The 27,283-nt window shown below is 45.7% G+C and overlaps 1 protein-coding gene across 2 annotated transcripts; it reads left to right on the forward strand.

The window, feature by feature from the left end:
- Positions 1-811: 811 nt before the first annotated feature.
- Positions 812-27,283, forward strand: LOC135399983 (uncharacterized). 2 transcript variants are annotated; one of them, XM_064631722.1, is made up of 4 exons: positions 812-906; positions 24,323-24,539; positions 24,786-24,893; positions 25,392-27,283. In XM_064631722.1, exons 2-4 carry the CDS (start codon positions 24,326-24,328, stop codon positions 26,567-26,569), a joined length of 1,500 nt encoding a protein of 499 aa, XP_064487792.1. In that variant the 5' UTR covers positions 812-906; positions 24,323-24,325; the 3' UTR covers positions 26,570-27,283. The 2 variants fall into 2 exon arrangements, with proteins under 2 accessions (XP_064487792.1, XP_064487791.1); XM_064631721.1 differs by lacking the exon at positions 812-906 and adding an exon at positions 11,351-11,516.

Raw genomic sequence — 27,283 nt, forward strand, 5'->3', positions numbered from 1 at the left:
ACCCAGAATGAGCTGGAATTATGCACATATACTCAGTAGAAGGTGCTCTACTTCGCAGGTGTAATTGCTGGGGTGGGAGACCCTTGGAAATTTGGCCTCAGAAAACACCAAGGTGGTAGGTGTCTTACCTTCTTTTCACTTTCAGCAAAAAGATAAAAGAGCTCAGTCAGATGGCAGCGATGGCGGTTCATCCTTGTATTTCTGGAGACTGTTATCCAAGATGAACTGTTAACCCGTTTGCATATACTGGTTTATAATGTATATTAACACCTACTGCGGAACAACTGGCACCCTCGGGTGCATGCTTTATCAGTGGGGTTCAAAATAAAATATACGATGACACTCATGGTGTAAATGCAGACTTTCTTATAATTGTAACATTAGAGAAGGTTTTGTCGTGTCGTGTAGCAAAAAAATTGAGGTGGGGGGGGGGGTCATCATTACACCTAGTCGTACACACACACAAAAAGTGGGTGTTGGAGGGGTCTAGATAAATCACTGCCCAATACCAATTGAAGCACACTCGATTGCGACAAAAATTTGGGGGGGGGGACCTGGAATCACGACATCCGGACCCCCCAATCGCAGTCCGACCCTGGTGGTGAATAAAGAAAATTGTAGTTTTGAAAGATTGCCGTAAATTCAGTGGTTTCACGCGCGTAAGCGCGGAGGGATACAGAGATACACGAAGGGCATGGCGCGTTCCGCGAAATAATCGAGAACGGCCTTCGGTGATGATGAAGAGAGGAGGAGAGCGGAGAGCTTTTTTTTTTCTCTCCCTTCCCATTACCGCGCCCTCGTCGTAGTCATAACGGTCTGAGATGCTGAGGTGCGCGGAAGAGGGCAGTATGCCGTCCTACACTGGAGTATAGACTGTATTTACACATCGAAAGTCTCGAAATATCGGCAAGTCACAATTTATGCTATTCGCGTTGTACTTTGCTGAAGTGATCTATCCGTTAAGGAGTTTTAATTGCGACGACAACTCTTTCGGCATAGCGCCCATTTACAGAACGTTAATTATCACTTACAGGAGAATTGGCAGTTTCGGTTCGTACCATACGTCGTTTCATTAAGAACTTTTTTATTATATTTTTGCCCGATTAATAAGTCTTACCGTTCAACGTCGCGCATCAGCCTATGGAAAACAACAAAATGAATGGAGTGATAATGCGTACTATGGAAAAGCGCTGAAAAAAAAAAGTTGCGCTCATTATAAGCACATCAAATAGGGTACTGAGCGGGTTTTCTCTTTTACTGTGTGAGTGAGCGTGTACAAGAAAACGCATAAATTCGAGAAATTTATCTTCACGATGTCGCGCTATATTGCGAGCGGTCTGCATGCCAGAAGATACACTGGGGCTGACTTCACGGACAAGTATATGTAAAGGTGTCACCGGAAAAATTGGAAATTCGACAGACATCACAGGACGAAATTGAATTTCGTAACCCCGGACATCTCCCGTTCCTTTCGGGAGAAGCGGTCGTTTTCTAACCACTCATTTTTCTACTCATTTTCTAACCACTCACAAATTATCGCTTTTACGGGATTGAGCGAAAGAAGCCCCGAAAACGGTCACCACTCACTCACCAGCAAAGTGATCAGCGATTGGAATGAATGTGAACGGTAAATATCCTTCGTTTTCGCGTCAATGGTAGTTTTCAAACTGCATTCTTTACGACTACTCCACTGACTGGTGACAGAACTGAGGCATATGTATTGTATATATATATGCCTGTACGGTATGGTATAGAATTTGATATATTTATATATACATGTACGACAAGAATTCGATAAACTCCGAAAGACGCCCCACAAATCCTATAGGACCCCGCTGTCATGTAGCGTTTTTACGATAATTAAAAAGAAAGCTGCGTTTATTTAGTGGGCGCTTCAGTGAGTTGAGCGCACACGCAGTCTTCGTTACAAGTTCCAAATGCCGTAGGAAGCTGTGCCGTACGCGGGGCGTTTAAAGTCAGCCCAGTTACCGTGGGCGCTATAAAATTATACGACATCCTGGCAGGCCTTTGTAGATATCTGTCTTCCTTCACTGCGATAGTGCAGTCGAATATGCTATTATCCGTGCCAGGGTTTTTTCGGAGTCGCAGACATTACCTTTACAGTACCTACACTACCGTTAAATGAATTAGGTTTTATTGTCATTCATAAAAATAGTTAAACATCGTGATATCTGGTTGTCGAATTCACTCATTTATGTATCGGAAGACGTCTATGTTATTATAAATTACGTATATGGTTGGATGTTCCAAATAGTTTCTCCTCCGGCGTAACCTAGACATGCAGTTGCAAGGCAATAGTTTCGTGCGCCAAGAAAGGCAAACTCCCTCTCAGGTTGTATACGAAATGCTATTTGGCCACAAAATTTTCTCTTATACTGTTATTTCCGTTATCAAGTCTCTCAAGTGGGGAAATAGAACAGCTGCTAAGGTTTCTGATAAAGGCGGTGAGCGACAAAACATTTCTTTCGGAGCTATTTATGTGCCAGTCAGAAGCAAAGGCACAATATAAAGCACAGTGTAACTTATAGGCTGCTCGGTGTTGCACTTAAAATATCCTATAGTAAAAATGACACGTAATTCTTAGTAAAGCTTCACTGTTCGCGTTCAAGTTGTCAAAGATAGAAGAATGTATATCTTTCAGCATGAAAAGGTTTTTCTTTTAAACAAATATACGCGTGCGTTTGCGTGCCATGCGCACCTTTATATATCGACGCATTTTTCTCCGGTAGCGTTAGGTTACTTTATCCGTTACCAGTATAGTACGTGTATTATGAAACCTCGAGCACATATCTGTGTGCTTTCAATGAGGCAGCGTTGCAGGTATGCGCGCGGAGTAAGGAAATTAATGTAACTCTCTCGCTCACCGCGTTATTCCGCACATATCCGCGACCTTCTAATAGTTACTTCCCCTCATCTCCATATTTTTATTTTTCAATCAATCAATCAATCACGAATCAGGTACAAGGATACATATTCCCGGCCACGAAATTTTGCTCTCTCTGGATGGCCTAAGTTACCGTATAAGTTATAAGTTAAGTTAATAAGTTAATATTTTATAAGTTAATTAATAGTTAATAAATTAAGTAAGTTAATAAGTTACTAAGTTGTCGGGATGCTGAAGTCTCGACAGTTGCTTATTTCGTGACCGTGACTGCACGGACCGTATCAGAGGACCGCATATGGTAACAACGGCGTTGCAAGAACTTGTTCGAAAGTAATTTGAATACGTACCTGTGTATAACCACTGACAGCGAAAATTAAATTTTGTGATTGCAGCATTATAAGTGGCAGTTCTTGCTCGAAATTTTCGCCTGGCTCCGCTAAACTTCGCGAATTTTACAATTTCCGAAATTCGCCAAGAATTATGCGGTCAAATATCGGTGGCTAGTGAACACAAAGGTTTACGCTAACCGAAGTGACCGGTTTACGCAGCGGAACATTCCATCTAAAATAACCTTCTACGTCACCCGTATATTCGGTAACGACAAACAGCCGGAAATTCCACTTTCTCATTGACCCATATGCCATGAGCATAATTAATGTCTTATATCCCCCGCCCCCTTCGACTAGATGCGCATATCAAAACGGTGTAATAAGGACTGCAATTAGTCAAGCTATAGTCAAGCTTCGTCGAATCATGTCGTAAGGTAGTCGTGTTTCCTTTTCTTCGTCTTATTATCAAATTAAGAGCGACGCTTGCACGAGATTCCGTTGCGACACGCACTTTTTAATCGGCGGCTGCGCGAAGCACCGGGAAAGGCAGAACCTACTTCCCGCGACACATAATGGTTGCAAATGAGGGGAAGTCGTCTGGCATGTCCTGACGTCATTGTTATGACCGTAGCGCATATTAGCCAGATATCTACTTGTATGATCTCGGCGACGACAGCTAATGTTTTCCTGTTTTTTCCTATACAAAGAAAAGGCAACGTTGTACGTGTCCACCGATTAAAAACACGTGCTTGAAGCAGCAGACCATACGAAGGAGAAATTCCCTGAGGTGGCCATTTAGATGCAAATGTAAAAGGCGTATTTATGTAAGGAACTTATTTCAGCTCATACCGCACACAGGTAGTGTATACCAGGGAGAAAGGGTTCCCCTGCCGCCGTCTACGTGCACATCACGACCTACTCGATTATAACGACCATGTCATAATCGGCAACCCCTACGAGGAGCCCGTCCGCACGATCCGCTAGGGGCGCTACTCATCGGCCCGCGAGACCTACATCATGATTGGACAATGGAAATTTGAATTTTGAACGCGCAGAAGCGGGCGTACGACTACCGTAGCAGACGACAGCAATAGCGCCTAAGAAAACGCGTAGAATGATGATGATAATCAAATTTAGGGGGGGGGGGCGTAATATGTTTAATGCAAAGTAAGAAAAAAGGGAAGGGAAAGGTTAGCCACGGTGTAGCCTCATCTTTATCCCCTTCCGTGGGATATCCACCACTTGTACAGAAATACTAAGGTAAGCTGAAGTACAAAGTATTGTAGATGATGAGGAAGCAATAACTGGGACGAGTAGCGCCACCGCTGGCTTCCAAAAGCGGCGCTGGGAAGGGGTGCCATGATATGGTCGTTATAATCTAGCTGGTCGTGGTACACATACAGATCATGCCAGAACGTCATGGACTCCTCTCGTGGTGCCCGCATATAAGCTAAGCTTCTAAGGTGCACATCGCAAAATACGTGCTTCCCACATGGTCCTCAACACTTTGCCCTCGCTTAGAGTATCGATATGATTTCCCGCAATTCCTGTGGCGCCGAGCACCATCACCAGGAGTCAGCAGGACCATAAGCATTTAGGAGTGTATAACCTTACACAACATCAGTGTATGAGGTAGTACTAGTGCCCAAACATTTTTGTAAATGTAAACCACCAAGGTCGGAATTGAGCCGATCTTTTATGTCTTCGCAACGATTCTTGCAAGAGGAAAATCATTCATCCGACCTGCTTAAAGGGACTGTGATTCTTTATTCATTGCATCATGCAAGCATTGTACTGTACGCCAGAGTATTTAGGAAAAAGTACTATTCATCTACCTGTCGTGGTTGGCGATATCGAAACTCTCGAACAAATTTCCGCGTCAAGCTCCGACGTCATAAGAGAGACGAGAGCCTCGGACGTTCCCATTGGTTCTCGAAAGCACGTGATATCTCCCGCGGTAGCTTCCCTGGCGGGGAGGCCCGCTGTCTCTGAGCCGGATGAGTTCGGTATTCGATTTTCTGGGAATCTATTACCCCCATTTGCTGCAAAACTTGGAATGGTAATTCACATCGATGCACATAACTGTCTTTTACACTTATAGCTGATACATCACAGCTGTTGGGGAGGTTTACTTTTCCTCCTGGTGGTACGTTCAATGGAAAGGACAGATACAATGGGAGGCCAATTAGTGCGTGGTGCGAATGCCGACGAAATTATCTTCACCGTAAACCGCCCGAGGTGTTACAATTGAACGTACGAACAAGGTCGTTCAGTATACTGGCAAGGACGCGAAAGTGAAAACGTTTAACCGGTTGCCCGGTATGAGAATCATCACAACCTTCAAGCAGGAGATCACTATACAGGGTAGCACAGAACCAGTATGGGACAAGATTACTCGTCAAGGCTGTTAGCAGCGAGTCACTACAATTGCGTCGTCAAGAAGGCACAATGAATGAATTCATCACGGAAAGTACCTTTTACGTGTTATTAAAATATTATTAGTGTGAAACGATCCAATGTGTCGTATCTGAATCGGAAGAAAAAAAAAGATAAATAACGACGTATTTTTTAAGCCAGTAAGCCACAGTGGGTCATAAGAATAACGACGGCCTTATTGTTATACAATTCCTAACCTAAAAAGGAGCAAGGGACATCGGACAAAAATACAGTGACGCGAACACGCACTCCACAATCAACATTGATTTATTTTCACAAAAGTGACTTCTTGAAGAGGAGTTCTTGACGTCAAGATAAAAAAACAGAGTGGTCTGACAACAAGACCAGTTTTTCTCCCGATAATCTATATTTCTTTTAAATGTGTTAGCATCCCATCAGTTCCACTTACTACAAACAAGAAATAGATTACAGCATTGCAAGGCCGCTCCGAAACCTCCTCTACTTTTTATCTTGCCTCTTTTTTCTTTCTTTCGTCTTAAAAGCTAAGCCATTTTTTGTGAAAATAAGTCAATGCTGATATAGTGGAGTTCTGTTTGTGTTGAGCGATACATCGGCAAAGACGCGAGAGTTGAGTTGCAGGTGGCCATCTGAGTCTTTCGTCAAATCTCCTCGCGTGCGCCCGGCGCCTCGAGAAGATTCTACCCACCCGCCACAGAACATGCACGACAGCAAAAGCAGGAATTAAGGCCAACGAAAACAGACACAAAATATTCTCACATATTTCCTTCAGAATCGTAATATTCCTTCTTCCACAGCTCGTGCGCTTGTGCTGCCTGCTATAGCATGCATATAGCTTTGAGCACTGTCCTTCGCATTTTCGAGCAAAATCTGCCGTCGTCCGCTTCGTTCGGACACTTTTGACATTTCTTCCCCGATATCTTCTTGGCGCGTGCTTTCCTCTTCGTTCTACATCTCGCCTGATAAAGTCGCTCGTGTAGATACATCGATACATTAGTTAGGTTCAATGGCGGATCCACGGGGGAGGGAGCGGTTGGGCGATCGCCTCCCCCCCCCCCTTCAAGTCAGCATGTTAAAAATTAGGTGTCCCCCCTCCCACCCCACCCAAACTGAGGATCTGGATGTTTAGTTTATGTTGCATGGTCAGGTTAGGTTAGGTTACTGACGGTTAGGTTAGATTAGGTTACATGCATGTGCGCGTCTGCTACATGCACGAAAACTCTTTGATCACGAACGTCAACGCTGTCTATATGAGTTCCTCATTCAAAAAGGTCACAGGTCACTGCCAGTCGGCTACGGTTATTTCCACAAAGTGTGCTTTCACTCTCGTTGGTCCGCTGGACACGCCAAGACGCATGTGCTGTGCCGCTGCTTTCCATCAAATTGTGTAAATGCTGCGTGGAATCACATTCACTCGCGAGGTATTTCGATCGCTTATTCGTGTTTGCTTAAACAGCACGAAAACTGTCGCTCACTCGCGAGGCTTACGCACACGCCTCAACTACAAACAACGCAAAAGAATTGATCCGCATTGACCGCGGAAAGAGACACACGCCAGCATTTGGCACGTTTTCACTGCTGCTAAAAGCCGGGCTGGGTTATGTCCCTTCGTTTTGATCGTCTGGCTCGTCACTGTTTACTGACAGTGGGGCAAAACAAACAATAACACAAACATCACTTTGACAATCACTGAAGTGTCTCCCGCAAAATATTTGAGGAAACAGCCGTTTCCTCAAATATTCGATCTTCTTTCTCAGTTCGATTTTCATTCAGGACCGATTTTCTTTCTCAGTTGTTGACAATCACAGACACCCGTGGAGTGGACAGTATGAGTAGAAAAGTGCATTTTAGCGCATTATTGCGCTCTGACTTACAGGCTCATCCGCTGCCCTTTTACGCAATAAATTGACTGCATATACCGGGTGTTTCAGTTAAATCCCCGGGCTAAATAATTCGCGAACGGGTGCACCAATCCACGAACTTTCTTTTTTACAAGTATCTGTCCGATACCACCTACAAGCTGCACACCGTGTGAATGAGTGGGAGGCGCTCATTATTAAAATAAAAATGCAAATGAGTTTCATCAAAAAGCGTATCTTCTAAAGCAGGGCGCTGTCGGCATTAAAATGTGTACTACCCCTTTTGGGACCTTCAGTGGACACCTTTTAGAGAAAAATCAGCCACCGAAGCGGGTCATTTGTTGCAGTAATTAATTGGTTTCGGTTTACGTATTTTTGTCGCGGCTGGTCGCGGCGAAGCGCAAAAGGGCGTATTTCATTGGTGTAATTCATTAATGTAAGGACGTAATTTATCGATGGATAAGGGAGTGAAACAGCGTCCTTTTGCGCTGCACCGCGACCAGCCGCGACAAAAATACGTAAACCGAAACCAATTAATTACTGCAAGAAATGACCCGCTTCGGTGGCAGATTTTTCTCTAAAAGGTGTCCATTGAAGGTCTCAAAAGGGGTAGTACCCATTTTAATGCCGACAGCGCCCTGCTTCAGAAGTTACGCTTTTTTACGAAACTCATTTGCATTTTTATTTTAATAATGAGCGCCTCCCACTCATTCACACGGTGTGCAGCTTGTAGGTGGTATCGGACAGATACTTGTAAAAAAGAAAGTTCGTGGATTGGTGCACCCGTTCGCGAATATTTAGCCCGGGGATTTAACTGAAACACCCGGTATATGCATCGTTCAAGTCAAGTACCTCGTTTGCATGTAATGATGAATGTGACGTTGATGTCTGATTCGAGGGTCGTTGACATGCGATGTTGACGCACAGAATGGACGATACTGAGTAGAAAAGTGCATTTAAAGCACTAGTTGGTATTGCACTCAGATTCAAGCTCACCTTCTGCACTTTGTCTCAGTAAATGGACTGCATAGTTGTATGGTTTCAGACAAAGTGCTGTCTCATGTCGTGTGACGGGCGCTGATGACGAATGAAACACTGACGTGTTATTGCCCATTACTAAACACAGGACGCTCGATATTGTCGAACGGCATTTCGAATTACGTTGCCGAAGGACGTTGTTTTGACCAACGTTTTGTTTTGTTACGTTGTTTTGACCAACGCGCCTTTTTTTCTCTCTCTCTCTCTCTCTCTTTTTCTTCTATTCTTTATTCAGTAATACCCGATTTCGCACTCAAAATCACAGATGATAAAAGCACCCGATCTTTGCTCCCGACTTGGAGAAAATTTCAGTGGAGCTTTCACACGTTTAGACTTGACTTGGATATAGACGTGTGCGCCGATGCAACTTTGACCGACGGCGGCGGCGGCGGCGGCGCGATCAAACAGAAGTCAAAAACAGCACAAAACCGCAACCTATCGTCATGGCATCAACAAAAACAAATTCGACTTCGCGAGACGGCTGCATTGCGCGTTTTCGCGTCCGAAAACAGGTGCGAAGAGGCCCCCGGTGCGCCGGTTTGGAAACAACGTCGGCGGACACACGTCTACCTGGATATTGCATCAACACGAAGGAAATAAAACAAATAGAAATGAATACATTACTATTCTGAACGTGTCAACAGGCACCGATAGGTATATGGTGCTTAGCACGATTTTAATTCACGCCCAAACCAACATTGAGCTCACACATAACTAATAAATAAATAAATAACGAGAAGTTCGGCATTCTTAAAAGCTTCATTCCACCTCTCCTGGCCATCACTCATATACGCAGACCGTTTCCACTGGCAAGTTATGTTTCCTTTGCATGTAAGCAGCATCCACGTTTTCCGAAACACGCGCATACAGACGCGAAGAAAGAAAAAAAAAAAAAAACTAGTAGAGCTGTGGAAACGGCGAAGTCCTGTCCCTGAAAATTGCATCCAAGGAAAGTCACGCTTGAAGAAAAGTGCTTCTGCCGAAACGTGCTGGGAGTCACCCGTGTCATCAATCTCAGCGCGAGACGAAGGAAGGTCAGATAGCAGTGGACCCAGACGGCCGCTTATATAGTGTACAAATTGAACGGGTATCGTATCTATCAATTTATATTCATAGAAAGGTTCCTCTCGGGGACGGGTTGCGCTGACGGATGTGTGATATGGGGGCCAATCGCTCATGTGAACTGAATTTCCTCTCTGCAGTCCGTTTACGAGAGATAATCCTTTCCCGCACGTCGTGTGCACTGCTACAACTTAGGAGACGAAATGGATGCAGACGACGCGTGACAGATGGACCAGTACGCAACGATTTGTGAATGGATTTGAGTTGAGCGCCAATCAATGTGGTGTCCAGGGCAAGGCTATGCACAACTGGCAGCAATGAAGCAACGACGAGAAACACACACACACACACACGCACGCACGCACGCACACAGTGATTTATCCAGAATCCCAAGCACGAGGAAAAATTGGGGTGGGGTAATTATAGTTCCGTCATTACAGCTTAGCATATCATTACCGACATGTGTCTAAAGCTGAAATCGCAAGGGCACCCCCTGTAGGGGGGTACACAGGTGAAAAAGTTAGGGGGCTGTCACTGGACATTTGGGGGGTGTTACGGGGGGTAGTGGGGTCTGGATAAATCACTGCGCGCGGGCACACACACACGCCCCCCCCCCACACACACACACACGCGAAAGACAACGTAGAACTACATACGTTGAACAGTAGAAGGTTGATTAAAATGAAATAGTACAAATTAAACGCAATTGTAAATCCTGAGCGGTAATTACACTGGAACTCTGCTCCAAGCACAAGTTTCTTTCTTGTTTTTCTATTGTCACGAAGCCATCACTTTAGGGCGCAGAATTGACGGGGTTTTAAAATTATTCAAATTGAAATATTAAAAAGCAGAAAAACTGTGAACTTCCGTCGCTTGATGTCTACACCGATTGGAATTGGCAAGCACACACAAAGGGAACTAAAAAACGAGCCTGTATATCTGCATACCGTCATCGTCATCATCATCATCATCACAAAAAAAATAATATAAAAGAAACCTCAATCACGTCTTGCACGCAAAAAGATAGAAGGGGGAAAACATTCAACTATGCATTTAATTGATCAATGCAGGTGTTGTGCGATTTTGTCTCCAACCACAAATCCCAAAATACCTTTCCTACAAGAACGTTTCAGGTCAATGGTAACTTCACCACTCTATGCAGCTTAGAAAATACACACAAAAATGTAATAGCGAAACTGCAAAAAGTTTCATTCCACGCGAACGCAAGCGCGTTTTTTTCTTCTTCTATTTTTGTTAAATACCTAGACATTATTCGATCACTTTTCTGAAAATTACATAAATAGATCATCCACCACCATCCATATCCTACTTTGTGTGCCGTCTTGTGTGACCTCGATCACTATTGCGCTGGAATGTGAACCAGACCGTCAAGTAACAACTCAGTCCACCTTCTTCCTTTGCACGCGTAGCACAGCCCGTCCATCCTAAACGCCCGCGGTATAACCCACAAAGTCTGTCAAATAAAACCGCCAGAGTATTATCGTAGACAAAAAAAAAAAAGAACCTTGGTCGTTATCTGGGCGGTACTGAATTTAGTCCCTGAACGTCTTAAGATAAAAGTCGCTTTATGATTGAGGTCGGAGCTTTCATATTCCCAGCGACGGCGAAGGCAGGTAATGTGTGTTCCGTGAAAACACATGCGCACTCTTTAGTGTGTATACGTTGTAGCCTCGACAGCGGGATGTAAACAGAGTCAAAGTCTCGATACGAGAAGGCTGCGCGATATTCCACACGGTGGCTGTTAAAACAACAGCGTGTTCGCGCTGGAGCATGTTTGAAGGGTTAGGCGTGGGAGTTGATTGTCACTGCCGCACCCAAGCCATTAAAGGGTCATCGTGGGAATTGCGTCACACTCGCCCAGTATGCCCTACTGCGACGGAAGTAACGGTATGTTTTTTTTTTTTTAATTTGCATAACGATGTAGTGGATGAAGCGTATATGAAGCATATAAACGTAGAAGGACAAACACAACAGAAGACTCACAACGCCCAGTTGACTGAAGTATCCAGTATGGATTGAGGCTGGTGATTGATTGATTGATTTGTAAAAGAAAAAATGGAGATGTTAGCTCCGAGCCACTCGGGACTGGCTACTCATGGGCGCGTTATTTAGAAAAAAAAGAAAGGGAAGCTACGCACATCTATACACTTTGAAATGGAATATAGGTGAAAACATCACTACAAATCTCGGCACCAAAGGCAACAGCGTAGGAGAGTTCACGTGTGAAAATCTCAATGCACATAAAAAAAAAGAGCGTCACAGAGTGACTGGTTACTTTTCTTCAACTGGCATCACTCAATTGGAGGTGCATAACGAACTGTGCCTTTCGAAAGGAGAAAAAGTCAGAAACAACAAAACGTAACAAACGACAATAAACAAACAAACAAAAATATATAGAGAGCAGATGATGTTTGTAAGCAGAGGACAGCCATTCAGCTCTGAAACGTCCGGTACCACAACGTGCAGGTTGTCCGTAAAGTAACTGTGCGGTGAAGTAAGTCTGTGGGAGTGTTGTCCCAACTGGTCCGCGCGTCGAAGTGTACAGTTCATAAGACGCTGAAGACAAAGCCAAAGAGAGAGTGTCCCCCGATTTTTCAACGACACATACGTGAAGACTGTGTTATGGGTTTTCGCTTCGTTTCCGATGAAGGTTAGGAAATACTCGACGTATCCTTCTTCACAGACGAGGCGCGGTCATAACCGTTCGAGAAACGTGCAACGACACTATAGAACAGTGGAGGTCCCTGTATGGGATGAAAGGAAAGCCTCTTCACGATCTGAAAGCCGTGGTGTGGCATGCCACAAGTCGTAAGGCCTTTGGCAATACCAGAACAGCGTCCAGACATATACTTTCGAGCTCGTGTGCATCTCTCGCATTCAGTGCTGTATGTGAATAACTGTGGCGCGATCCTTATATTTTTGTCTTGCAAGCTTTAAGGATAGCTAATATAAAAAGTCAGTAAGGCTTTATCCGATACTTGCCATGCTGTAAAAAAAAGCACAAACAAATTTTATTTGTCGTCTGCTTGCCATCACTCGTCAGAGAGCGAGTTCAAGGAACTCTCTTTCCCTTTGACAGCGTCTGGTCGTTGCTTGGTCTGTGGAAGGTATTTCGCTAAATGTAAACACACGCTCGCATCAAAACGCCGCTATCTCAATCCACTTAACGCCCAAGTACTCCTTAAGTGATCTTGACATGGCCCGCACGAAAAGTTCTCATATCAGTGCCATGACAAAAGCTGCCGTTTCGGAGTTTGGACACCAAGCATTTCGGCAAAGTAATCGAGATTCTCATTTTTGACGTTAGCCTCTTATTAAAAAAAAAATCTAATTTTAAGCCTAATCTAATCAGACGACACGTGTTATACCCAGGGATATTATATAACAAACTGACTATATAAAGAACTGTGTGGGATACAGTGTTCTTGCACACACCTGAAATGACTTTCTCGTACTTTTTCATGCATGTGCCTTTATGCTTTAATACCGTAAGAAATCCAACACCAAATGTTCCTGTGATGTGACAGAAAAAGAAGAAAAAAATACCGGGCTCCATTGACTGTAAACAACGCTATTCGCAGTGTTTGTACCCACGTGACGTCATGGGCCCCCCTAGCGCCGTGCCCCACATAACTGCAAATGGAGCCAAATAAAGAGACCTGCGCCATATGTTCGGTGGATGGTCATTGGAAGACACCCCTAAAGAGAATGGGGAAAGCTGACAGCCCGCTCGCATCTGACCAAAAATATACATCACGGCTGCTTCGGCGTCTGTTTATTGCGGCAGGGGAGTTTGTACGAGGCGGCCATTTATTCACGTACATTCACGTACACTGGCAACGTCAGTAAACCAAGGCTCCTGGTTGCCAGACTGAAATCTGCAGTCCAGGCGCGTCATATGGATCCCATGAAAGATAAATAGCTTTTGACGAGAGGCAGTAAGGTAAGCTGCTTACCATATGTACTACAATGCACATCGAGCAGAGGGCTACACACACGCCGAAGTTCTTGTCCACTAACTAATTAGTTAAGCTAACAAATTTCATTTCAATTGAATGTCGTTATCCTAATTAATTAATTTGATGTAAAGTGATAACGGCACGATTACAGAAGTTATTGCTTACATTATGCTTCAATGTGTGCACAGGTCACGTGTTGCTTGAAAAATGCTTGCAGAACAAAGCAGACTATATATTTACGCTCGTCGTGTGTGTGTCTCCTTCCTGTCTCGTTTTTTCGCGCTAAATCTTTAGTAAAGCAGACTATGCACAATATAGCGACACTGAAACGTCCCACTTCAACATCCACGAATGTCCATGGAGCACAAAAACTCCTCCAAGATAAACAAATTCAAAGAAAAACTCGAACGTCATCATTATGTGTGCAGTATATCCCCCTAACGCACGTCTGACTTGCATCACGCGTTGCAGAAATAATGGTGCTCCGCCGTCGTCTGCTACCCGTCCTAACGACGTCCTCGGTGACAACTACGAACGAACACTCGCCGGCCATCCGATAACCATATAGAGCGATTAGGAGCACCCCATTGGCCTCAGACCTTCCCGTTTCTGCTAAAAACTGCGCTGTCTGCGGAGCTGGTTGTCACATTGGTGACGCGAATTCTCGAAAAGCGCACGCCGTTGTATGGCGGGATGTCCGCCCACGAGTCGGTAGCTCAAACAGGAAAAGAGAGGCGAGCAAATGAGCCATTCTCTTCGCCGTTCAAACAAATGGCGAAGGCACGCACACAGCGAGGAAGGTAGTACATCAGACCTCAAGGACGAGCGTGCCACTGAGGCACAAGTATTCGGATGCCGCGCCTCTGCTGATTAGAAATGGGTCCCGGAACAAATGGTCGATGACAAAGGAACGGCACGCCGCAAAGGGAGGACGTCACGTGTGTTCCGTCCAACAGCCCGCTTTCTTGTTCTTTTCCGTTTCTCTCGTAGTGCCGATAATATTAGAGGGGCCGCGGAAAAAAATCGAGCGTTGTAGAAGTCGTGGGAGCCATAGGCGAGCAAAGCTGTGCGTTTTAAGACGATAGCTTAAAGGGGCACTAAAATGCAAAAACAAGTTCACTTCAAATCACGTTCCATGTTATGTTAATTTCGTACTTGTTACCATAACTCAAAATTTGGATTCGGTTACGGAGCTGCGATCGAAATTATACCGGACTCTTTCTTGCTTCGGCGCTAAGCAGTGAACGTCGTTTCAGCTCGTGCATCGGTGTTTTTAGTCCATGCAGCGCGTGCCACGCCATATAGAACAGTCCCGGTGAAAAACATAGTGCGCGTTGCGGAGCGTACAGGCGTCGCTCTCCGAATGACGTGTGTTGTCAGTAGAACATTCGCGAGAACTGTTGTAGGCTACAATTCAGTGAATCGGTATTGAAAAATGAAGCTGTGCGCATCGTGCCGCGCATATTCGGAACACTACGATCGGGCCCGTTCCAAATCCACACGGCTACTATAGACCGTTTACAGCAGCCAGTTGCTTCGGGCGCTAATAGATGGCGCCACAGTAGCCACGCCATTGCTTGCCTTCTGCGAGTGCCTTTGCCTATGTTGAGTGCTTCCGACCTCTTTTGCCGCGCTCTTGTCCTGCTGTCTCATTGGATGCCGTCAATCTTTGCTTCCTGAGGATCTCATTCGTTGCCGCCAAAGACGCGGCTCTGTTTTCGCTGCACTTTTCTTCTACACTCTAAAAAAAAGAGTACTTTTACTCCTTTTGGGGACTAAATGCATTGCCACAAAAAAATAGTACCTTTCGGCAGTAAATGCACGGCAGTAAATGAATGTCACAGAGGGGAGACTGCATATCACGCTCTGTTCTAACAGTTCCAGGTACATAATTCGTGTGCATGCATGAAAATACTTACCGTGATATATCGAGTGATATAAAGTTTTGCGCCATAAATAAGGCAGAATTTGCGAAGAAAGTTGCGCTCTTTCTTACTCTGTGTGGCTGAAAAATTGCTACGCTGGCTGAGTTATACAGCCTTATGCCGTTCAAATTGACAAAGGGCACATGTTTACGTAGACTGTTGCATTCAGGAGACCATTCGCGAAGTTCAGTGTCACTAAATGTCGGGACTAAATGTCGGGTTAGGGGACGAAAATGGGGAGTGATTGCAGGCTGCAATTACTCCCCGCTCCTTTTTTCTTAGAGTGTAAACGGTAGCGCTGTGTGAACTAATTTTGCTTGTATTATACTAATTGAAACACGGACTTTCATTTGAGAGCAAGTTGTTTTTGCAGATTAGTGCCCCTTTAATGCGTTTGTATTCAAATGCATGTGGCACAATGCACGAATATGCGGTCATTTCTTGTCGACAAACATCGTCGCAAAATATGTTTTCGCAGAAAGCTTGTACCGCCCTTTGTAGCTTTAGCCTAGCTTTAGCTTAGCCTAGCCCCTTTAGCTTAGCCCTTTAGCTTGAAACCGCCCTTTGTCCATGCGCATGCGTACTCTGGTCGTAGAAAATGTGCAGGGTCGATAGATGCAGGGTTGAAACTTCTTCGCGCCTGCATATTTTTAGTGCCATTGAGAGAATCATGCACGACACTCACCCAATGAACACTCTTCGTACGTATATTTATGCGCCGAAGCGAATTCTGGCTCAGCAGAGAAGCGGAAGTGCTGCCCCAAGAACCACATTAATTGTTTACATTTTTAGCTGCACGCGTTCTGAAAGGATGTTTGCAAATTCAAGCTCGCCTGAAAAGACTCGAGTGTTCGAAAGAAATAGAACGTCGCCCTTACAAGAAGAAAAATAAACTCCCATGGTTGCTCCTCTCCCAAAAACAGTCAAAAATAACGGTGGGTGGCACTTACACCATACATTCCGACATCCTTCGCTGCAAGAACGAACGTCTTTTACGAATATGCCCATCCAAGAGCCTTTCCCGCCTGTTTATAACGGGCGGGACCTTGTGTAAATAAGTACGGGGAGCTTCAAAACATATTCAGAGAGCTCAAACTGACATGGGCCCCACATGATGACTATTCTTGTGCATGTCCCTGGATCCTTAATGGCCGTTAAGTGCGTCACGTCTATAAGAAATCAACTTTAATTACCGCAATTCGCCCTTATACTGGCCAGCCGCCAAGCACTTAACAAAACCTCGTATTATTTTGTCACTATTCTGTATTCCATGATCTACGACCTGCCTCCGTGTTGTCGTCCATCTTGTTTCTTGTACGGGTGTGCAGAGAAATCATGTAGCGAAAAATGGCAGAGCGTAATCATGGGATGCAGGGCTCGACGACAACATAATTAGGGGTGAGTAAAAGTTCGGCAGTCGTGCGTGGCCCTATATATTATGCGCTGCCGCGTGCGCGCAATTTTCTCATAACTGAATTTCAAGTACCGTATTTTCTGCTATATAACATACACCCACGAATAACGCGCGCGTCATATACACCGGAATATATACGGGAATTGAATCTAGCGTAGTACCAACTAGAAAGAAAAAAAAAGGAACCACGGAAGCTCCAGCATCCACCGAACATTCCCAACAAGCAGCTGCCTCATTGCCCTCAAAAGAAAAATAATGAAGAAGAGAAATTAAAAAGAGGTTAACACCAACGCGTCAACAGGAGCTCTGTGTCAACACCTGACAAATACTCCATCCTTCATCTCGGAAACACATTCCCATCTGTCTTTCGAACGAAATAGTAATCATATGACGCGTATTCCATTTGCCTTACTCCTTTGGCTTGTATTGCACAATCGTGTCTCAATTCCACGAAGACACGTATCATTCCGCGAAGGTGGTTCATGCTGTGTATTGTTTTGCAAGCAACCGTCTTGGAAGCAGCGGGCGTCCGTGTACTATACACGCTTCGAATATTTTAGCCCGCATCCCGCTGTTCGCTTTCACTTCGAAGTATAACTTATGTGCCAAAGAGGAAAGAAGAAGTGTCTGGTTTTATAGAACCGGTTTGTGTGTGTGTACGAAGTACCATTGAGAAACGGTGCACGCAAGCCGTCTTCTTGTTCTGTCAGCAGCTCTACGTTAAGCCGCGTTACGTTGATACAAAAGTTACACCTTTGCGCATTGAAGGGGGAAAAAAGAAGCGTACTGGCATCAAAATGGCGGGAACAGACTTGCGCACGCACGGCAGCACGTGTCAATTTCGCGCTATGCTGTCATATGTCCCAAGGTAATCCAGCTGGGGATTTTCTAAATCGAAGCGGTCTCTAAAACAGTTTCACAAAATGTACGGGGGGCAGAATAACTTTTTGAGTAAGAGTGTTTTTTTTTTTTTTTTTTTTTTTTTTGCCGTGAGCGCTATAACTTCTTCTTGTTTGTGACGAAGCTCCAACGAAGTGACATGAAAATGTTACTGCATGGAAAGCTGATAGTAAAAACAGATCATAAGCACGCGGGACCTAATAGTGGACATAAAGTCCTTTTTGGTGGACGCTCGAGAGCCGTATATTACGGCTCTGGGACGCTCGGCTCAAAGGCGCCACCTGCAGGAGAACGCGGGCGGAAATGAGACTGAATGTTTCTGATAAATATACCGTTTGTCAGACGCACAGCTACAGTGATGGTTCCAGAACGTGACATATTGCTCTAGCCAAAGTGAGCGACATTGTCAGGAATGTACGCGTTTTCGCAGCAACGCATACAAAAACAAGAAAAAGTCAATATTATAGACCCATTGTCTGGTGAATATAATAGGTTAGGTTAGGTCTCTTCCATAATGGACAACATCAACGCTGGAGACAGAAGACAATTCGCGTGGACGACGGGCTTTCTTTTGTACGGCTGTTTTACAGGGACAATGATTCTTGCGCATTTACGGAATTCCCCCTCCAGATGCTTCTTCAGGAACGACAGCTGTGCGAGACGCCGTGACAGATGAAGCACGCATCTAGCGCTTAATTGCCAAAAATAGGAGGGCTTTCCTTCTCTCCCGCGTGTGTTGCTGATTGTTTGTTGCTTGTTATAACGGCGCAACTTATACGGCGCAGCGTAACTGCACCAGAACTGCACACGAGGCAATGACATCAAGGAGCAGCAGGTAGACCAGCCCGCTTCTATGACACGGGAGGAACGTGTGTTTTTGAACAGCAATTCGCGCAGAGCTGTCATAGTTTCAAGAAGACATGGTAGCGAAAGCTGGGTATCTTTATAGCTGCGCTGGAGTGTCGTAGAAACGTGCTACAAATGTTATTGCACTTGCACCTGTGCATGTCCCGTACATGGTAACCATTTCCTTTTTCTTTTTCAGCAGAAGGTTTACAGTTTACACTTCCACACTACATTACATACGACTCTTACGATTCATACAAACCATGGGGTAAGGTACCGCAGCTTCAGCGGTGAAACACTACATAGTATCGTCATCGTATACTTCTTGCTGCTGCTGTTACACGTTACAAAACCCTTTTCTGCATCCAAGTGCACCCGATGATGGCAGATCAGACGCAGGAGCTTGGGTACCAATGCCAAGATACCGAGTTGTATACAGCGAGTACGTTTGGCACCATTGAAAGACGTTGCTGTTATTTCACCGAACTCCTTTCACTTTCACTTTGGGGTTCTCAAGCTCTCAATATGTATGTACTAATGTACGGGAAAGCGATTTCAGCTCGTTGACGACAATGAAATTCCACTACTGCAATGCAAAAAAAAGAAGAAAAAAAGGTGGCGGCATCCTTTGAAGGAATCACGTGACCGTGACGGCCTTCACAAGAAAAAAAAAAAAAAAAAAAACGGACAAATTACGCTCAATCGCGCACACCCTAGTTCAAACGTAGAGCCTGGCGGTTTGGAGCAATTACAAAGAGTTTTTTTTTTTCTCTTTTTTTTTTCAGTCCAACCGCCGCCGCAAAGGAACATGAAAGGAAAGGCCTAAGCCTTCATTCGTCTCGCTTCTGTTCCACATCAATCCTGCTAGTAATGAGTGATTACTGAGTGGAGCAAGGACACGCCCCTTGTATGATCTGCATATCGCATCATGTACGTGAAGCTATGTCGGCAGTCAAGGAGAACCACATGCCTCAAAGGCTGGCAACGTCTTTTTGGAGTGATACCGTCTCTGTATAACACTCATTACCTCAGCGTGTAATCATTCTCATTTACGTTCTCCATTGACTATCTTGCCTCCTGCCATCGTTCGCTCCCCGTACGTGCCTCGAGGGGTCTTGTAGGAACACGTCTCAGAGGAGCCTCTGGAAAGGCAAAGTGAAAGTCACTGTAGGAAGGCCAAGAAAAAGAAGATAGAAAGGAAAGCAATGTAAGATGAACAGAAGAATTACCGTCAAGCGTAAGGAATAATCCTTTACGAAGATACTTTTAGTTGCTTTATAATATTTTATCACTGCGTGTATCTTCAGCGTAACTGTCCCTTCTGTGTAACGCCGGCCATATAATTACGGACATATGCAAAAAGGTCGTTTTTCAATAAAGAGCTAACTTGCTAAGGTTAGCTAAGGTTACTTCCGGTTGATTTATCTAAAAGTTTCGTTTGCTAATTAACCGAATGTGCATCTTAGTAACCAAAGTCATTGCTGACCCGGAACGCTCTTTAGCACCTCTTGTGCTCACTAACGACCAACCTCAACCAGGATGGTTGAAAACTGGGTCTTCATGGAATCATTGTGAAGAGTCATTTTCCAAGCCAGTAAAAAAAAAAAAAAAAACAGAGAGAGAAAGAAACAGGCACTGCAGAACCAGTCACGGACCCAGTGATGCTCAGGACGCGTCTTATTGTCTCGAAGCCATGCCATCATCTTTATGGACGCTTACACGTGTCTAAGCCGTTCAAAAGCGTCGAGGAACTTCCCTGAGCCATAGTAACGGGGCGACGCACGTAAATTCCTGCAGTAACCTGGTAACGACGACGTCCTGCACTTCGAAGCTCTGGAAAAAGAACGCCCCCTTACTCAGCCTTGAAAACTACAGCGCCACTCCTTCGAAGATTGGAGACACATAATTCAAATCGCTCAGTATACGTTGTGGCTTCTCACTGAGCCTTGAAAGAGACGATATTTCGCGTTTCTTTTTCAAGGACGTCATAGTGTTGTCTTAGTTGGAGAGTTGAGGAGAGTATATGTCTGGTTAGTACAGAACTCGTCGTGCCGGCTTCTTTGATGTCACGCCTGACGTGCATTAAGAATGGATCGCGCGCCAGTGTTTCACCAGAAGACGAAACGTAAGGCGATGAGTACGCATACATAATGTCGCGTGAGGAAATAATGGTACATAAAGGTACTGCTCTGAGTCAGCGGGAGGAAAAAAGTTCTGACGCGCTGCGTATGGCCTTATACGTGCACGGCTTTCTTGCGTACCAACGTGCTGTCGCGTGTTGGGTACTGGTGCTGGCGCAGATAAAAAAACTGTACAGCTAGAAGTATACTTAAATGTAACGGAGTTTCATCGGTCTAGCGACACTTGGGCAAGGTAAAGCAAAAGGGCGCTTGGGCTGGTCCAAACTCCTGTTATAGGGAAGCCTATCGTGGCTAGGTTCGTTGCATTCCGTGCCAGTGCATCCCGTTCACGACGGATTCCCCTCTAAAAGGAATGGCGTAGCCCAAACTCTCCCTTTATCTTTCCCGCAGGCGACGCTAGGGTGCTGCTCCAGCTCTGGTCGATGAAACTGTTTTATAACTAAGTGTGCCTCAAGCTGTACAGGCTACCTCCAAGTGTGAAAAGTCTCGTAGCTACTCAACCTGCAGGCTGCATGAAAGATAAACTAAAAGAAGAATCAGCAGAATCAGAAGGTTACATGAGCGAAGTGACTTCCTGAGTGCTTCCAACGACGTGGTACCAGCGACCCGCATTGAGGATCATGCCAGGAAGAAAGCAAGATCCAGCAGAAGCACAGCCACAAAATTGAACCGCTGTATGCAATAAGGGGATAAGTCGAAAAATCCCAAACCGAGAAAACTTCAAGTGAATATTTAGTGAAGTAATTGTAGCTGAGTTTCCTCGAATAACGAGTTTGCGAATGACGCAAATGCAAAATTTGTAACATATATGTGTCTACACTCTACATGCATGCCCTGATGGCATCGCTTTTGGGTGTGTGACTTAGCAGAAATTTACCAACGTACACCCTTTTTTCAATGTAACATCACACGTATAAGGTTTTGGTGCAGAAAAAAAAAAAAAAGAACAGTTCCCGCGATCATTGATGGCTGAACAGTGATGATACTAGGTAGGATGAAGTCACCTGGAGTGGAGCAGCCTGTATCAGGCTTATCGTGCTGCTAAACGAGCACAATCTTGAAAATAATGTCCTAGATGACCACCATAATAGGACATATTAGCTTAGGGCGCACGTTTTTTTCCCCTTATTAGAAGGCTCTGCAGCATTCCTGACACAGTCACGTGACAAGAACGTGTTTGTCGTGTTTTTTTTAAATCCGTGTTAGCGCCGCGAAGCAACTGTGCCTATGAGCGGCGTACAGACGTGGACAGATGACAGCAGGAAGCAGTGGGGGACAGGGGAGGTTAGTGTGCGTCCTGGGCCGACTTCAGGGGGAACTGTGCTGACATTCGTCTGGAAAGTCTTCGGAAAACCCAGGGAAAACCTCAGACAGCACAGCCGGTGACAGGATTCGAACCCGTGTCACCTCCCAGTCTCGGCGTGGAAAGCGATCATCTTAACCACTACGCCACGAGAGCTGGTTTTTGTCGTGTCTACCGTACCAAAATTTAAGCTACGCCATCTGTACGCATGTGTATAGCAAAGGGGTCCGATCTGTCGACTGTCCATCCCATCGACACGCATGCATTTCATGTTTCTTACCCTCCTGTAGCGGATAAACAAATTGCAATATGGTCCTAACTTTTCTCTGGCAGGTACATACTGGTATGTAGATGTCATTGAAACAAAAATACTAAAAAGGGGATAAGTTGACTTATCCTCTTATTGCATACAGAGGCTCAATTATTACGCCACGTCTTGAAACCCGTACTGCACGCTATGGAAGCTGATGCACCGCGGCCAAGCCTCTCTTCACGCATCATCTCAAGAAGCCCTCCGCCCCGCGGCAAAAGCCCGTTTGGTGGTGTAACATGCTTCAAGGCCAATGGCAAGGTCGAGCCACAGACGAAGAACCACCTCAGACCTATCCTGGCTTTTTTCCAATCGCATCGCACTAAAAGAATTATCTCATGTTGCGGAGAGGCGCAATATCCACGCGTTTTTATCGACGGAATTACACGGATGGGCGTTCCAAACGGAAGATGCCCGCATCGATCGTCTTTGCGAGGCGGTCAGCCATAGCGAAAGTCGTGTTGGATTATGAATGTCAAATCAGTCCTCGTATCACTTTATACCTTTCTTGCCATTTGGCAGATCGCCGTAATGGCACACAAAAATCACGTTTTCGTGTTCGAGTGGGAAATGGTCTGACACAAACTGCGTTTTTTTTATCTAAGAATGGGCGGGCAGAGAGAGATCATCCGAAAATGAGCGGATTCTTTCCGGCATTGCCTATTGTTCTTTCCAACGTGCGACCATTTCTTCAGTAACGTTTCTGCTTGAGGGGCGTGGCCTATATACCATGCAGAATCGGCGTGACCATATTCGAGCACCATTTGCTTTGCTTCGTCTTTTGACCCGTTGCCGCGTGTCCCGGAGACAGGAATATAGCAGCGCATAAACTGCCTAACATAGAGCTCCGTGTTGCTTTTCGCTGTTTTGACAAACGGGCTCGCCTAATGTCTACAAGCATGCAGACTTGTCATGGGTAGACCTGTCGAAAGGAAACGCCCAATTTTGGTGGCGCTTCGGCAAGACACTTCGTATTCTTTAACAACCCTATTTTCACTTCTTTTTACTATTCTTTCCAGATCATGAATGTCCGCTTCTCTATATAGGCCGTAGTACCGGGCCCGCCTTTGGTATACAACAGCCTTCCTGTACAACAACTTCCTCTCCTTTTTTCTTCGGTCCATTTTATTGATTTTGTGTCATACCGGTGGTAAAGGACCAAAGGAATAAGCCAGGCGCTAGCCGACTCCCTAGTGTGCTCCCGTTCGACCAAGAACGTTTGTAAACACAGAAGTGGTCGCGCATCTTGGGAAAAACAAATGACCCATTTTAGGAACTCGATTTATAGCAAGAAGACGCGCCCTATGAAGGGGAAAGCGTGAAAAGGCACTGCGTTACACGATTTACAGATAACGCGTGTGACGTACTGTGGGAAACAGTGCAAAAGCACCTCTGTGTTTCCTCGAACGTGTGTCGAATATGAAGGTCCACACTTCCTCGTGCTCCACTACCCGGAACACTGACACGTCATAGCGGGAGACTGATGTCGGACACAGAGTATCGTTCCAAGCTACTTACTTGGTAGTAAGGGATATCAGACCAATTATCAACCGATCGAAGCCATTAGCCCGTCAGACCTTTGTTGCCCCTCTGTACAGTGCTGGACAGAAGTTTACTGAACGCGCTCCGGCCCATTCCTTCCTCAGGGTGACACGCTAGTAACGAATGCGACCGTATGGACTTAGACATGTGCCTAGATAACCCAGTCACCTGTATGCAAGTCCGTACGGTACCATTCGCTGCTAGCGTGTCAGTCTGAGGAAGGAATGCGCCGGAGCATGTTCCGTCCTTCCGTTCCGTCCTTTTGTTCAGCACTGTACTACTGTATACTCCTCCTTCACGAACGTAAAGGCACCTGCCTCGTCAGCTAACGCCGCCATTTCTTGGAATTCCAGAGAATGGCGGGCTCAACGTCGTCTCCGTACTCTTCGGCTGCGTCCTCACGTTGTGGGACTCCAGAGGGACACCACACTGCTGTCATCTCTTTCATCAGCAGCGCTGTGACGCCGAAGAGGCCTTACGTGGAACAGAAGCGACTTCTTGCCCAAGCACTCCTCGCACACCCTCACTTTGCTAGGAATGGAGAACTCTTGCAGACAATGGAAAAAGGAGGTACGCAGTCCTGGAACTATACCCGTCATGTTCGCGTGGGGTGGTATAGTCCGCGCATGACAGGCACGGTATCGATGTTCGCTGCAGGAACCGGATAAGGGCACATACAGCGGGACTATATACGTGTTCCTCTCAGTTCCGCGCTGTGCTTATCCTGTTGGTTCCCCAAACTCAGGGGCATGTTTTCTCCGTTGTATATGTCCATTTTTTCTTTGAGTCCTAAATAATTGTCGTTTCTATCTGCAGTTATCTATCCAACTGCGCATCTTGTGGAGCACTCGACCCACAAGTTACAGCGGCACGAACGAGTTCTTCAAGCTGACTTCCTCGGTGAAGACTACGTGCTTCACCAAGGTAAGATAAAGAAATGCCTGTGTGCGTGACCTTGCAGCAGTTGCAAAGTTCAAAACCGTCGACGGCATATCAAAGATCTTGAATTGGCATGCGGATTACTCAATCGCTTTTGATCAGAGGACAGGGCATACCCTTCGCACTTCGTGTAACCTTCGATGATACTCTGGTTCACTTTGGTCAGCTACAGCTGATTTAAATGTCCGCTAGCTCTGACATAGCTTGAAGATACGCAATAAAACAGTTCAATAGCGATTGAGTACAAATGATCACAAGATTATTAGGATAATTTGAAGCGCCTGGGGCCCTTTCTTGCGCCGCTTAAACAAGGCAGGTAACACAGACCGAAACGTCATCAGAAAAGTACCCTCAGTTTACCACGTTTTCGTTGCCCTCTTGCAATTCAGTGCTATTCAGAAAAGAACAGTGACTTGAGGGCACCCCATGAGAAAAACGTATGTCAGTGAATCCATCCTCACGATGCACGCAATCCTCTTACAGGGATCTACGAAGAAATCAAGCAGCACTTTCCGAACGGCACTACACATTCTCACAGCTTTTACACGCCTCCAGTGCTTGACAGCACGGTGTACATAATGGCGGGGTTCAAAGTCATAGACACCACGTTCCAGGACGTCATGGAAGACAGTTGGAAAGACTGGACTGGCGCTAGGAGCTTGTACATTAACCTTGCCGACGACTTCGGACTCCACAGGTTCTCTCTTTACCGTCGCATGCGCCCCGCAAATGACTTCACCACTTTCAAGTACATTCTCCTCGTTGAGTGCCGTACCGTGACACCGAGGAACTCTCTCAGGCTGTTGGATTTTGTGTCACGGTTCCGTGTGCAACGTATGACGGGCTATCTTTCGGTGTACAACGCGCAGAAGTTGGGGATCACCGGATCCTCGTCGTACGACAGCTCTGGAGACCTGCTACTGCAAAACAGTAATCATCCTTCTAACGGCGACTGGTGGAAACAGGTGGAAGACAGCGCGGCGGCTTCCTCTGAAGTCTCCGAGAGCAGCAGCAATGAGGACATGAACTTCCAAGAGCGGGAGACGTCGAACGAAGACGAAGACGAAGACGACGACGACGACGTAGTCTTTGCCGCTCCAGTGACGCCGACTAGCACTCCTTCGCCTACTACGTTGGACGAACACTACGTTCAGAGGCGAAAGAATGGTTATTCCATGATGCCTATCTACGAAAACCATGTCGAAGACGAAGTGGATTACGCCATACTTCCAAACACCTACTCGCTGAGACACACCAGAAGAAAGCGCGCCGAAAATAACGGTGGTTACACGCCACCTCTCGCAAATTCGACGTTGAGATATCAAGAAAGTCCCACCTTAAATTCGAGTAGGATTCCTTTCACTAACGGTCATTCTCCGGAGCTGGTCATCGAAGACCTCCCAGACACGCAACAATGGTCCACCACGCAGAACAAAGGGAGAACGTCAGCTCCCAACTGTTATACCCTGGATGAAGCTATAGCACTCGCGTCGTTGCGACCCAATGGCTCAACTACAACCGACGAAAATTCGGCTACAAGCCTGTTAAACGGACACTTGGATGCCAAAGCGAAAGAGCTTCTGGAACTAGACGAAATGCTTCAGAACTTGCAGTGCGCGATGGGACCAGTATTAAGTGTTGGTACGAACAAGCCTACGTGAGTGCTACGACGACTTCACAAAGTACCAATGGCCAAATACAGACGCTTACTGTGCCTTGTTTTTGTGTGGTCACATCACAAACTAAAAAGTGTTTACAAGACTATTTTGAGACCTGCGCCACCTTGCATAAAAGTTAAGTACCATTCTCAATAGCCTTGTCAGTGTTTCCTCCACGCGCAGCAAGCGCGTGCTCAATGCACTGCCAAGGCTATTAAGAGGGCCACTTGAAGCGCACTAAGGCGCGATCGATCCCTGAGGGCGGAGCAAGAACACGGTGGAGAGACTCATCCTCAACTCTTATGCAAACTGCCCTCATAGCGCATTGTGTTGTGTTGTGTGTTCCCGATGGCAGTGTAATTGTAACTGGTAGTTAGTTTATAGGTCCCGCACAGGCCAGTAGAGTTTTAGCTGAGCGCGTTTACGTATTGCTCGCGGGAGCGCGGCTGTGCACGTGCACAACGCTCAGCCAGGAAGGGGGGGCTTCTATGCGCTTCCCCTCCGCTGGCTCTCCTGCTAGAGAAATCCAAGCACGTTCCGCTATAACTGTTTGCAGTGTCGTTCATATTATTGTACAGATTCGCGATGTTATAATCATGTTCGATGCAAAAGGACCAATGTTTCCTTTCATCCTGATATTGTCACGTCATCATGACAGTGCATTTGAGTACCTGTATGTGCATAACGAGATCTTAAACATATTTTCTAATATAGTAA

The sequence above is a fragment of the Ornithodoros turicata genome, chromosome 7 (assembly GCF_037126465.1).
Source record: "Ornithodoros turicata isolate Travis chromosome 7, ASM3712646v1, whole genome shotgun sequence".
Classification (NCBI taxonomy): domain Eukaryota; kingdom Metazoa; phylum Arthropoda; class Arachnida; order Ixodida; family Argasidae; genus Ornithodoros; species Ornithodoros turicata.